The following is a 14,379-nucleotide window of genomic DNA, read 5'->3' on the forward strand; positions in this document are numbered from 1 at the left end:
TATGGGTACATGGTTGTGATGGAACTGGGTCACAATTATTTGTAATACTCTTTCAATAAAATCACTGTATTTCCATATACACAGTTCTTAAAACATTCTGTGGTTTACTGTCTCTTCTTCCTAGGAAGTTACCACAAAACCGGTTGTGATCTCTACCCCTACACCCACCATTGTACGTCCTGGCTCCCTGCCTCTCCACTTAGGTTATGATCCACTTCATCCAACTCTTCCTTCCCCAACCTCTGTCATCACACAGGCTCCGCCATCCAACAGGCAAATAGGGTAAGTACAGAGAGTAGAGGAAACCGTGAAATCACAATTTTCCTTTTTTTTAAGATTTATTTTTATTATCTTTTAAAGTTATGTATAGGTGTGACTTCCTGTAAGTGTGTGCACATAAGTACAGGTGCCTTCAGAGGCCAGAGGCACTGTCAGATGCCTAGGAGCTGGGCTTGTGAGCTGCCCAATGTGGGCACCATAAACTGAACTGACCTTCTACAGTATAAGGAGAGTTGTCTGTTCAGCCGTTCTGAATCTTTCTACAGTTTGAAATTGTTTGATAAAAATGGAAACTTTTGATGTTCTTCTCAGATTTGTTGTTTTGAGACATGATCTTTCTAAGGCTCCAAGGCTGGTGTCTTAGTCAGGGTTTCTATTCCTGCACAAACATCATGACCAAGAAGCAAGTTGGGGAGGAAAGGGTTTATTCAGCTTACACTTCCATACTGCTGTTCATCACCAAGTGTATTAGTTAGGGTTTTACTGCTGTGAACAGACACTATGACCAAGGCAAGTCTTATAAAAAACAACAACATTTAATTGGGGCTGGCTTACAGGTTCAGAGGTTCAGTCCATTATCATCAAGGTGGGAGCATGGCAGTATCCAGGCAGGCATGGCACAGCAGGAGCTGAGAGTTCTATGTCTTCATCCAAAGGCTGCTAGTGGAAGACTGACTTCCAGGCAACTAGGGTGAGGATCTTATACCCACATCCACAGTGACACACCCATTCCAACCAGGTCACACCTATTCCAACAAGGCCACACCTTCAGATGGTGCCACTCCCTGGTCCAAGGATATACAAACCATCACATTCCACTCCCTGGTCCCCATAGACTTGTTCAAACACATGAGTCTATGGGGGCCACACTTAAACATAGCATAATGCAAAATGCATTTAGTCCAACTTTCAAAGTCCTCATAGTCTATAGCAGTCACAACAATGTTAAAAGTCCAAAGTTCAAGGTCTCTTCTGAGATTCATCCAACTTAATTAACTGTAATCTCCAGAGCAAGGCAGGAAACCAGCTGTGCAAACTCCATCTCCATGGCTGATGTCAAAGTGGTCTTCAGATCTCCACTCCTTTATCATCTTTGTTGACTGCAACAAACTGCTTTTTCCTAGGCTGGTTCCACTCCCTGTTAGCAGCTTTCCTCAGCATGTGTCCCATGGCTCTGGCATCTTTAACACCTTTGAGTCTCCAAGGCAATTTCAATGTTACAGCTTCTTGTTTCAGTGTCTGGGATTCCACTTGATCTTTTGGACTCCTCCTAAGAGCTGGCATCACTTTTCCAGCTCTGCCCTCTGTAGCACTCTAAGCTCAGGTTGATCCACTCCACTACGGCTGCTGTTCTTGGTGATCACTCCATGGTACTGACATCTCCAATACACTGGGGTATTCCACACCAACTAGGCTTCACCAATAGCCTCTCATAGGCTCTCTTCAGGGTTCCAAGCCTCAAATCCTTTGCATGACCCCTTCAGTCCTAAGCCATCAACTACAGCTGAGGCTTCACCTTCTCCAATGGGCTTCCCTGGCCTCTCACAGTGCTAAGCCCCAGCTTCTCTACATGATCCCTTCATTCCTTCACAAGCAGTACCACCTGAGTGACTCTTACACATTACCAAGTCCAGCCGCAGCATGCCGTACAATCTTGGGTATCTCTGGAACACAGCTTCTTTGTGCTCCCAGAAAACAATTTCCAGAAGATTTCACCTCAACGATGCTGGTCTCTTCTTAATCACCGCTAATTCCTTAGCTCCAGCTAACCAGCATCAATTTTCCCAGTAGTTCCTTCCATTCTTAACTCTAGAGCCAGAGGCACATGGCTGAAGCTGCCGAGTTCTGGTGCTTACAGGAACTAGAACATGATCCCCTTGTATTATTACATTATCACTAGCTTATGTTTTCTAAATCCTTCACTGCCTAAGCTTGGCTATCCTGGTTCTTGCTCTGTAGATTGACCTTGAATGTAGAGATCAGCATGCTTGTCTCATGGGATTAAAGGTGTGTACCACCATGCCTGGATCTAATATAGCTGGGTAGGATCTTGCCCCAAGGTCCCACTCCCTTAATCTTTATCTCCTAGAACACAAGATTTTGCTCCATTTCACTTCCTGGTACTCCTTTAATACTCAAACCATATATTTTATATTTTTCCTTTCTAAGCTTGCTATGCTTGTTCAAACTTTTCTTCATAAGACTTAACCAGAGAACAAAGTCTCTGCTGGGCTTTTTTGAAACTTCTTTTGTCAATGCAATTAATCCAAGTCTCTTTACCTTAGCCTCAGGAAAACTTTTCAGACAAGGGCAAAAAGTAGCCCCATTCTTCACCAAAATACCACAAAACCAGTCTTTATGCCACATTCTGAAATTCTTCTCCTTTGAAATCTCTTGGGCCAGGTCAACACAGTTCAAATTACTCCCAGCAACAAAGTCTTCCATATTCCTACTAGGATGACCCATTAAGCCCCATTTAAAGCATTCCACTGCTTTCCAAATCCAAAGTCCCAAAATCCACATTCTTTCAAATAAAAGCATGGTCAGGCCTATCACAGCAATACCCCACTCCAATACCCCACTCCTGGTACCAACTTCTGTATTAGTTAGGGTTTTACTGCTGTGAACAGACACTATGACCAAGGCAAGTCTTATAAAAAACAACAACATTTAATTGGGGCTGGCTTACAGGTTCAGAGGTTCAGTCCATTATCATCAAGGTGGGAGCATGGCAGTATCCAGGCAGGCATGGCACAGCAGGAGCTGAGAGTTCTATGTCTTCATCCAAAGGCTGCTAGTGGAAGACTGACTTCCAGGCAACTAGGGTGAGGATCTTATACCCACATCCACAGTGACACACCCATTCCAACCAGGTCACACCTATTCCAACAAGGCCACACCTTCAGATGGTGCCACTCCCTGGTCCAAGGATATACAAACCATCACACCAAGGAAGTCAGGACTGGAACTCAAGCAGGTCAGGAAGCAGGAGCTGAAGCAGAAGCAATGGAGGGATGTTCTTTACTGGCTTGCTCAGCCTGCTCTCTTATAGAACCTAAGACTGCCATCCCAGAGATGGTGCCACCCACAAGGGGCCTTTCCCCCTTGATCACTAATTGAGACACAAACACATCACTAGTAAGCCTCAACCCTAAGTTCTTATTCATCCCCAAGATCTAAACAACTTTAAAAGTCCCACAGTCTTTATATATTAAAAGTACAATCCTTTTAAAATATCCAATATCTTTTAAAATCCAAAGTCTTTTTACAATTAAAAGTCTCTTAACTGTAGGATCCACTAAAATATTTTCTTCCTTCAAGAGGGAAAAATGTCAGGGCAGTCACAATCAAAAGCAAAAATTAAACTCCAACTGTCCAATGTCTGGGATCCAACTCATGATCTTCTGGGCTCCTCCAAGGGCTTGGGTCACTTCTCCAGCCATGCTCTTTGTCGCACACACCTTGTCTTCTAGGCTCCAGCTGCCTGTACTCCACTGCTGCTGCTGTTCTTGGTGGTCATCTCATGGTACTGGCATCTCCAAAACGCTGCTGTCTTCCACTGTACCTAGGCTTCACCAATAGCCTCTCATAGGGTCTCTTCATGGTGCCAAGCCTCAACTCCTTTGCATGACCCCTTCAGTCCTGGGCCATTGATTGCAACTGAGGCTGCACCTTCACCAATGGCCTTCCATGACCTCTCACAGTGCCGAGGCTCAGCTGCTCTGCGTGACCCCTTCATGCCTTCAAAACCAGTACCACCTGGGTGACCCTTACATATTACCAAGTCCCTCTGCAGCAAAAGGTACAACCTTGGCTATCTCTGGAACACAGCCTCTGTGCTCTCAGAAAACACTTCCTGGAAGATGTCACCTCAATGATGCTGGTCTCTTCTTAATCACAGCTAATTTCTTAGCTCCAGCTAACCAGCATTAATAGTCCCAGTAATGCAAAGTTTTTGCTTTAGTAGTTCTGGTATCTTGTTAATCACAGCTGATTCTTCAGCCCCAGCTGACCAGAACCACAGAATCTTCACAATCAAACTAGCAACGGCCCTGAAAAAGTCTTTAATCTTCCCTCTGAAATTTCACAAGCCAGGCCTCCATCTTCTGCACTGTTCTCAACATTATCTTCCAAGCTCCTACACAACTTCGACAGAACTCTTAACACCGAATGGATCTTCTGGCCCAAAGTTCCAAAGTCCTTCCACAGTCCTCCCCAAAACATGGTCAGGCTGTCACAGGAATACCAATTTGGTACCAATTTGTCTTAGTCAGGGTTTCTATTCCTGCACAAACATCATGACCAAGAAGCAAGTTGGGGGGGAAACTTCAGCTTACACTTCCATACTGCTATTCATCACTGAAGGAAGTCAGGACTGGAGCTCAGAAAGCAGGAGCTGATGCAGAGGCCATGGAGGAATGTTACTTATTTGGCTTGCTTCCCCTGGCTTGCTCAGCCTGCTCTCGCTTTTTTTTTTTTTTTTCTTCCCCGAGACAGGGTTTCTCTATATACCTCTGGCTGTGCTGGAACTCACTTTATAGACCAGGCTGGCCTCGAACTCAGAACTCCACCCGCCTCTGCCTCTCGAGTGCTGGCATTAAAGGCGTGCGCCACCACACCCGGCTCAGCCTGCTCTCTTATAGAACCCAGAGATGGTCCCACCCACAAGGATACTAAATTTCCCCCTTGATCACTAATTGAGAAAATACCCCACAGCTGGATCTCATGGAGGTACTTCCCCAACTGAAGCTCCTTTCTCTGTGATAACCCCAGCCTGTGTCTAGTTGACACATAAAACCAGCCAGTACAGCTGGCCTCAAGTTCTCGTCATCCTGCTTTTTATTATTATTATTTTTTTTTTTTTTTTTGGTTTTTCCAGACAGGGTTTCTCTGTGTAGTTCTGGCTGTCCTGGAACTCACTCTGTAGACCAGGCTGGCCTCGAACTCAGAAATCCGCCTGCTTCTGCCTCCCAAGTGCTGGGACTAAAGGGGTGCGCCACCACTGCCCAAAAAACCTCATCCTGCTTTTGCTTCCTGAGTTCTGGGATTGATAATGAAGCTGGCTCCAGGAATTTATTCTTACATACCTAAGAAAATGAGTTGTTGAAATTATTTCCTAAAATAAAACATTTTATTTGTGGTAGAGATGTTTAATCATCCCAAATTCCTAATAGAGTTAACTCACAGCCATTGAATTCAATTAATTTGAAAGGTATAAAGGTATTTCTAGACTGTGGGGCTTGATGTGTAGCTCAGTAGAGCACTTTCCTGGCAGGTCCAAGGCTCTATTAATCCCTAGCACCAGAAAAGCACCAAGGCTTTGCAGGCTAAGTCAAGTAGACTAGGGCTTGCCTGATGTGTCTAAAGCATTTTTGCTTAATCCCTAGAAAACAGACTGTCATTTCTCACCATCTGTTTTTCCATGTTCAAGAGAATGTCAAGGTTTTATAGTGCTACTCTGTACCGTCCCCAGTGAGAAAACTGTAAAAGACATTCTCTGATTGTACAAGGAAGGCCAATAGGCAAAGGGTCAAGGCTGTGATATTTAGGGGCTGGAGAGATGACTCAGTGGTTAAGAACACAGAGGTCCTGAGTTCAATTCCCACAACCACACGGTGGCTCACAACCATCTGTAATGGAATATGATGCCCTCTTCTGGTGTGTCTGAAGACAATGTTTTTGTATATATTCATATATAAAATAAATCCTTAAAAATATATTGTGATATTTCATTTCTCCTGCAGATCTCCTACTGGCTCCCTCCCTCTCGTCATGCATCTTGCTAATGGACAGACCATGCCTATGTTGCCAGGGCCTCCAGTACAGATGCCTTCTGTTATTTCGGTGAGCTTTGTAGTTGAGCAGCCAAACCTACCAGCACACTGATTCCTCCCTTCCACCTGAATAATCATAACCCCAGGACCCCAGGGATATGTGGGCCTGGACTGTATTAGTTGTGTGTGGCAGTGTGCCCAAACTCTTCACTAACCTCTGCCAGTGCAACACTGTGAAGCACTAGACAAAGCTTCATCTGGACAGTTGGCTTCTAGTCAAGGAGTTGATCTTGCCAACCTGCTGACTGGTTGACTTCACTCACCCCATAGCTTCTCCTGCACTGCTTACCCCTTTCCTGAAGATATACTCTCAGTCTTTCCCACAGAAAAGGACTGCAGAAGGAGGTTCCTTACTCTGTGGTACTCCTTAGGAAAGATAATTTCCCAGGCTATCCCTGCATGTCTTGTGAGCAGGTTACACAGAACAGACCCTGACATACCAATCTCAAAAACACTTGATTTGGGGAAAACAAATACTACCATGTCTCCTGGTTTTGGTCCTTCTCTTGATTTAGCTGGCCAGACCTGTGTCCATGGTGCCCAACATTCCTGGTATACCTGGCCCACCGGTTAACAATAGTGGCTCCATTTCTCCCTCTGGCCACCCTATGCCATCAGAAGCCAAAATGGTGAGTATACCCTAGTCTGGAGTACTTCTAAATGTTGGCCTTCTAAAAGAAGTAATAACACTCTAGATTTTTCAAGTGAACCAAGCAAAGGAACCTTCTGAGGTTTGCATAGCTAAAGATATTCTGCTGTGGGGTTGGAAACAACCCTGATTTCTAAGTCTCCTGTCCCCACCCTTACAGCCTGGCACAGGCCATGGCACAGGAAGAAGCAGCACAGATTGTTTGGAATAGAACACTTGCTATTTCAGTTCCAGGACAACAGATGGAGGGGGTGAGTGGGCAGGGGAGCTGGCCAAGTGGTGAATAGCTGCGTAACTAGCATCTGGCCAGGTTCCAGGAGAGAGCTTTCATGTGGGACCTATTGCTTCCACAAGCCCCAGTCCCCAGCTGTGCCCAGGATAATAGTCAGGGAACAAGAGTAGGCATTTCAGGTGGGCACTTTTCTCTCCCTGTCATTTTCTTTTAATTCCCTGTTAAGAAAAACTTGGGGCAAGAATTTTAACTATAAGATCAGTAATACAATCAGTTCATCCTTCCTGTCCTTGACAGAACCTCACCCTTGCCTTAAATAATCTTTCCACATAGAGACTAAAAGCCACGCTGACCCATCAAGTTTCTTCAATCAATGGAGGTTGTGGAATGGTGGTGGGTACTGCAAGCACCATGGTGACTGCCCGTCCAGAGCAGAACCAGATCCTCATCCAGCACCCAGATGCCCCATCCCCTGCCCAGCCACAGGTCAGTTGTGCCGCCCCTACTCTTTATGTTATATCTGTTTTTCAAGAATCATGAGATGGGGGCTGGAGAGATGGCTCAGTGGTTAAGAGCACCTACTGCTCTTCCAAAGGTCCTGAGTTCAAATCCCAGCAACCACATGGTGGCTAACAACCATCTGTAATGAGATCTGACACCCTCTTCTGGTGCATCTGAAGACAGCTACAGTGTACTTAGATATAATAATAAATCTTTTTAAAAAAGAGTCATGATATGAGAAAAGAATAAATTTAGCTTTCGGGGTAACCAGCTATTTGGTAGATTGACTACAGCAAAACAAACTATTCATTATCTACCTTCATGTTAGGCATAAATGCAAACAGCTTGAATTATGCAGAGCTCTTGCAGAAGAGGCCTCTGTATCTCCTGCTTATCTGTTAAGTCATAACAAAAAAGTTATCAGTCACCTGATTAGATTTCATGGCATAAGACTCATTATAAGAATATATTAGGGGCTAGAGAAATGACTTAGCAGTTCAGATCTGCTCTTCAGATTTGAATTGAACTTCAGAGGTTCTGAGTTCAATTCACAGCAACCACATGGTGGCTCATAACCATCAATAATGTAATCTGATGCTCTCTTCTGGTACTCATACATAAATAAATAAATCTTAGGGGAAAAAAAGAATATATTGATACTGGGACTGGAGAGATGGCTCAGCAGTTAAGAGTACTGGCTGTTCTTCCAAAGGACCTGGGTTCATTTCCCAACATGGCAGCTCACTACTGTCTATAATTGTAGTCCCATGGGAACCCATAACTTATTTTTTTGTTTGTTTATTTCTCATTATGGATGGTTGTGAGCCACCATGTGGTTGCTGGGATTTAGACTCATGGCCTCTGGAAAAGCAATCAGTGCTCTTAACCGCCGAGCCATCTCACCAGCCTCCATAACTTCTTCTGTGTGCAATGTACATGTAGACAAAACACCCATACACATACATAATTGTTTTTTAAAAAGAATATATTAATACAATATATTGTTAGAGTAGTAAAATAGATGGTTCATTAAAACTAAGAAAACACATACACAAAAAGAACTTTCATTACCAATCCACTAGTCCCTTTTCATCACAGAGAAATTAAAATTAAAAAAAAAAAATTTTTTTAAGCCAGAGGAGGACCCAGTTAGTTGCCTAATCACTTCTCAACAAGGTCTCCATTTTAATACAATTCTTTAGGAACTGAATAGCTCCGGTTCTTGTAATTGTCTCTACTGGACAGGTGACAGCGACCTGAGATTGGTTTCTAGAATTACATTCATTCTGTTTTACTGATGTCACCACCTGCTTCATCAGCTACCACCACATGTCCAGGCATTTCATGGCCATATGCTGCCATAAACCTTGGCCAATAACATGAGCTTTCATTTGTGTGTCTTCTTAGAAGCTAGGGCTTCCTACCATTCTGAACCGCTCATTCCCCAAAGCCAGCAGTTCTGGACACAGTAAAGCTCTGCCTGAGCTGGGTGGTTTTCCTCTTGGAGAAAGGCTGCAGCACCCTTGTCAATCACTGCTGAGTTCTTGCTTTCTTTTTTTCATAGCTTTTCTCATTTGTTTTTAGTTTGGAATATTTTAAGGGAGAGATCTCAAACTCATGACCCTCCTGCCTCAGCCTCTTGACAGCTGAGGTTAAGGGCATGTGCCACACTCAGCTGCATTCCTTGAAGAAAGGCTCTTTATACTAGGATCCAAGCAGGGTAGATCTTTAGTTCATTATATGAGTTAGAAATTCCCTATTTATTTCTTTCAAGAGATACTAGTAGTCTAAATAAATAAATAAAATTATGTCTTAATCACTGGTACTACTGGAGTACAAAGTTCAGTATTGCCTAAAGTAGATTTCCTTTTGTTGGTTTTTGAGATGGGGGTCTCACTATGTAGCTCTAGTTGTCCTAAAACTCACTATGTAGACCAGGCAGGCCCCAAACTCACATAGATCTGCCTGCCTCTGCCTCTTAATTGCTAGTATTAAAGGTAAGCACCAGCCAGGCGGTGGTGGTGCACACCTTTAATCCCAGCACTTGGGGGTCAGAGGCAGTCGGATTTCTGAGTTCGAGGCCAGCCTGGTCTACAGAGTGAGTTCCAGGACAGCCAGGGCTACACAGAGAAACTCTGTCTTGAAAAAACCAAAATAATAATAATAATAATAATAATAATGTAGGGGCCAGAAAGATGGATTAGTGAGTGGAGATGCTTACCACCAAGCCTGATAACCTGAGTTCCATCTTCCAAATCACATAAAGATGGAAGGAGAGAACTGACTCTACAAACTTGTGCTCTGACCTCTAAACATACCATGGCATACATATGTACATGTACATATGATGATGATGATAATAATAATAATATAATTTTTTAATTTAAAAAAGAATTACGGGGCTGGTGAGATGGCTCAGTGGGTAAGAGCACCCGACTGCTCTTCCGAAGGTCCAGAGTTCAAATCCCAGCAACCACATGGTGGCTCACAACCATCCGTAACGAGATCTGGCGCCCTCTTCTGGAGTGTCTGAAGACAGCTACAGTGTACTTACATATAATAAATAAATAAATCTTTAAAAAATAAAAATAAAAAAGAATTACTTTTGGCATTTTTTTATATTCATTTTGTCCCCAGGAACAAAGTTGACCTTTCTGCATTTGGTTGACTTTGGCCGCTATCATAAAGTTGACATGCCTTCTCTGTGTATATGCCAAATAATAGAATGGAAAAATAATTCAAGGTGCTTTAGTGCAAAGAGTTTCAAATGGAGCTTAAAAAAAAACAAAACAAAGACAACAGGGCATGATAGTGCACACTTTTGATCTCAGTACTCAGAGGCAGATGGATCTCAGTGAGTTCAAGGTCAGCCTCGTCAATAGAGCAAGTTCCAGGACACCCAGGGCTCTATTACACAGAGAAAGCCCATTTCAAAAAACCAAGAAAGAAAGAAGAAAGGAAGGAAGTTAGATAGATGGATGGATGGATGGATGGATGGATGGATGGATGGATGGATGAAGGCTAAAGCAGGAGGATTACTTCAAGTGTAAGTCAAGCCAGGGCTACATTGCATGACTGTTTCAAAGAATAAATAATGTGGTGTAAACCTGCAAATCCCTGTGTGTGGTAGTTTGAGGCAGGAGGACTTGGCATTAAAGGCCAGCCTGTGTGACATAGCAAGACACAGTCTTTAAACAAGTACACACTATGCTCTATTGTGTTTGTAAATAAAGTTTTTTTCTCTATTTGCAAACAACAAAGGTAGAGAGGCTTTGTTGAGGTGGTTAACTACTGATTGTAAATAAAAAGAATAAAACCAGGTGTGGTCCACACCTAAGATCCCAGCACCTGGGAAGTGGTCAGGTGTTCAAGGTCATCCTCAACTATGTATGGAGTTTGAAGCCATCCCAGTCTATGTGAGACCTTATCTCAAACAAAACAGGAGGCAGACAATGAGACTGAATAAATGGATAGGTATGGTGGTGCACACATAATTTAATCCTAACCCTGGGGAGGCAGAGTCAAGTGGATCTCTGTGAGGGCTAGCCTGGTCTACATAGAAAGTTCCAGGACCGCCAGAGCTATATAGAAACCGTGTCTCAGAGACAGAGTTGGGGGGTGAAGGGAGATAAATGGTAGAGCCTTGCTGAGCGTGCAGAAAATTCTGGATTTAATAGATAACTCATATCCCTGCATAATAGTTCATGTCTCACTGATAGTTAAATGAATAAAGGCATTTTTCCTTTTCTGAAACCTAATATAATATGTGATTGTTTATATATGGTGCTTGTCCAAATTTATGATTCTCAAACATTTTATTATTTCTGTCTCCTTAATAGTATTGGGTTTCAGGCCTGAGAGAAGGGACTGAGGTGCCTACTTTAATACCAGAGCAGACCTGGCCTCCAGGTTCTTTCAGCATTCCTCAATCCCTACTGCCCCCAACCCTGAATTTTCTGGCCCAGTGGCTGAGCTGCCCTTTTCCCAGAGGCTCTTTGTATGTAATCCAAATGCCCTCTCACCACCACCCCCTTCTTTCTCTCTCTCTCTCACCAGTCCCTCCCCCAGCTCCCCATGGTGACTTCCCTGGCCTCATTCTTTGTGTAATCTAGCTTGAATTGACTCATTTGGCTGATGGAGAAATAATATCGCATAACTCCCCTGTCACTCTCCCTAATTCTGATGTCCTTACCTACAAGACTCCATACTGTAAAGAAACAAAAAGCACTAGGTGTAACATTGCACAGCTGTAACTCCCATGATCAGGAGTTTGAGATACAAATTTTAAAGGGACTTCCAGGCTAGTGGGGTTTGGATTAAATTGGACTACAGAAATAAGATCCTGTCTCAGGAGGCTGGAGAAATGGCTCAGCAGTCAAGAGCCACTTATGCTCTTTCAGAGGACTTTAGTTCAGTTCCCAGCACCTACATGGTGGTTCATAACCATCATGTTCCAGTGGATTTGACACTGTATCAAAGAAGGAAAGAATGGAGAGGAAGGGAAGGAAAGAGACCAAGTAGTTGGGCCTTATGGCACAGGCCTGCAATCCGAGCTGCTTAGGATAAGACAGGAAGAACAGGAATTCAAGGTTGATTCGGGCTCCATAGTAAGTGGAGGCCAGCATGGACTGTGTAAGGCCATGTGTCAACAAACAAAAAGATTGTTTAAAAAAAAAAAAAAAATGGCCGGGCGTGGTGGCGCACGCCTTTAATCCCAGCACTCGGGAGGCAGAGGCAGGCGGATTTCTGAGTTCGAGGCCAGCCTGGTCTACAAAGTGAGTTCCAGGACAGCCAGGGCTACACAGAGAAACCCTGTCTCAAAAAAAAAAAAAAAAAAAAAAAAAAATGTAGTTCAAACCAAGGTTCAGTTCCCCCCCTCAAAAAAAAAAAAAAAAAAACCTTATGTAGACCTAGTTTGATTTCTGTGTCTCAGAAATAATCAGTTTCCAACAGAAGTATATCTTATCTGCATGTGGTACTGGGAGGATTGGAAAGAGACGGGAAGGTAGAATAAGAAGCTAAAAGACATAGTGATAGGACTTGGTGTTATTCCCGATCTTTACCAGACCTTACTAATCTTCCTAGCTCAAGTTTGATTTCAAGAAAAAAAAAATGGTATTCCCATCAAGTACTTCTCTGTTCTGCCAAATGACAAAGTTCAAAGTTTGTGCCTGTGAATCCCAGCACTCTGGATGCCTAAGCAGAAGGACCAAAATTCAGGGTCTGCCTGGGCTATATAACAAAACTGTTCAAAGTCAAAAGAAAAAGAGAAAAAAGTATTGTCTTAGGGTTTTACTGCTGTGAACAGACACCATGACCAAGGCAAGTCTTATAAGGACAGCATTTAATTGGGCTGCTTACAGGTTCAGAGGTTCAGTCCATTGTCATCAAGGTGGGAGCAAGGCAGCATCTTGGCAGGCATGGTGCAGGAGGGGCTGAGAGTTGTACATCTTCATCTGAAGGCTGCTAGTGGGAGACTGGCTTCCAGGCAGCTAGATGAGGGTCTTAAAGCCCACACCCACAGTGACACACCTACTCCAACAGGGCCACACCTTCTAAAAGTGCCTCTCCCAGGGAAGAACATATACAAACCATCACAAATATTCTTCTTTACTGGGCAACAGGTCTCTCCAGCTCAGCCCACCCCTAGCACTGGGGGACGGCGACGGCGTACAGTGGATGAAGATCCAGATGAGCGGCGGCAGCGGTTTTTAGAGCGAAACAGAGCTGCAGCCTCTCGATGCCGGCAAAAGCGGAAACTGTGGGTGTCCTCCCTGGAAAAGAAGGCAGAAGAACTTACTTCTCAGAACATTCAGCTAAGTGTGAGTGGTACTGGGTGACTGTTGTGATTGTAGAGTCTGGCAACTGAGGCTGAACCTGAACAGTGCAGCTGCAGAGCAGAGGACAGGCATTCTTTACTTAGGTTAGATCCAGAAGTATGACCAGGAGTGTAAAGAGTCCCATAATAGTCAGAATTGAAACCTTCCCTTTAGCAATTGAGAAGGGGACTATCTCCTTCCAGATTTGCCACTAGCACAAGACCCATTTGGAATTTGAGGTTATAACTCAGAATGCTCACCAGTTGGAAGACCAGAGAAAAGGCAAGAATATACCCATCTGGATGAAGAAATCAGGTTAAGCACCCCGGGGTATGCTCTCTCAAATCATCAACAGAACCTGACTGAATTAGAGAACACCTAATGAAAAATGTGTTTACTCAGGCTGGAGAGAGAGCTTAGTGGTTAAGAGTACCAAACATGTCAGACGGTGGTGGCGCACGCCTTTAATCCCAGCACTTGGGAGGCAGAGGCATTCAGATTTCTGAGTTCAAGGCCAGCCTGGTCTACAAACTGAGTTCCAGGACAGCCAGGGCTATGGAGAAACCCTGTCTCGAAAGACCAAAAAAAAAAAAAAAAAAAGTATATTCTATGGATCAGTAGGTAAAGTCACCTGCCATCAAGCCTGACAACCTGAATTCTACTCTTGAGATCACATGGTGAAAGCAGAGAACTTGTCCTTTGACCTCTACACATGCACAGTGTGGCATGTATGTGCCCACCCACATACATATACAAATAAGATATAATATGCACACAATATAAAAAGTATATCTTAAAAGGGGTCAGCCCTGATGGCTCAGTGGCAAAATGCTTACCACCAAGTCTGATAACCTGAATTTAATTTTTCAGATCCCACAACTTGTCCTTTGATTTACACACACACACACACACACACACACACACACACAGACTGTGATATGCACATATGAACACACGCAAAATAAATTTGGTTTTGTTTTTTGTTTTTTAAAGATTTATTTATTTTTATTAAATGTAAGTAAACTGTAGTTGTCTTCAGACACTCCAGAAGAGGGAGTCAGATCT

General features: G+C 43.6%; 1 protein-coding gene across 3 annotated transcripts in view; it reads left to right on the forward strand.

The window, feature by feature from the left end:
- The window catches only part of LOC110310235 (cyclic AMP-dependent transcription factor ATF-7), a 96,624-nt gene that overhangs the window by 70,111 nt on the left and 12,134 nt on the right, over positions 1 to 14,379 (forward strand). For all 3 annotated transcript variants that reach the window (XM_021182999.2, XM_021182998.2, XM_029469751.2), the window contains exons 6-10: positions 125 to 282; positions 6,024 to 6,123; positions 6,629 to 6,742; positions 7,328 to 7,480; positions 13,120 to 13,317. In XM_021182999.2, coding sequence (XP_021038658.1) covers positions 125 to 282; positions 6,024 to 6,123; positions 6,629 to 6,742; positions 7,328 to 7,480; positions 13,120 to 13,317 — 723 coding nt within the window. The remainder of the gene's footprint in view (positions 1 to 124; positions 283 to 6,023; positions 6,124 to 6,628; positions 6,743 to 7,327; positions 7,481 to 13,119; positions 13,318 to 14,379) is intronic.

The sequence above is a fragment of the Mus caroli genome, unplaced genomic scaffold (assembly GCF_978045245.1).
Source record: "Mus caroli unplaced genomic scaffold, Mus_caroli_1 scaffold_16, whole genome shotgun sequence".
Taxonomy (NCBI): Eukaryota; Metazoa; Chordata; class Mammalia; order Rodentia; family Muridae; genus Mus; species Mus caroli.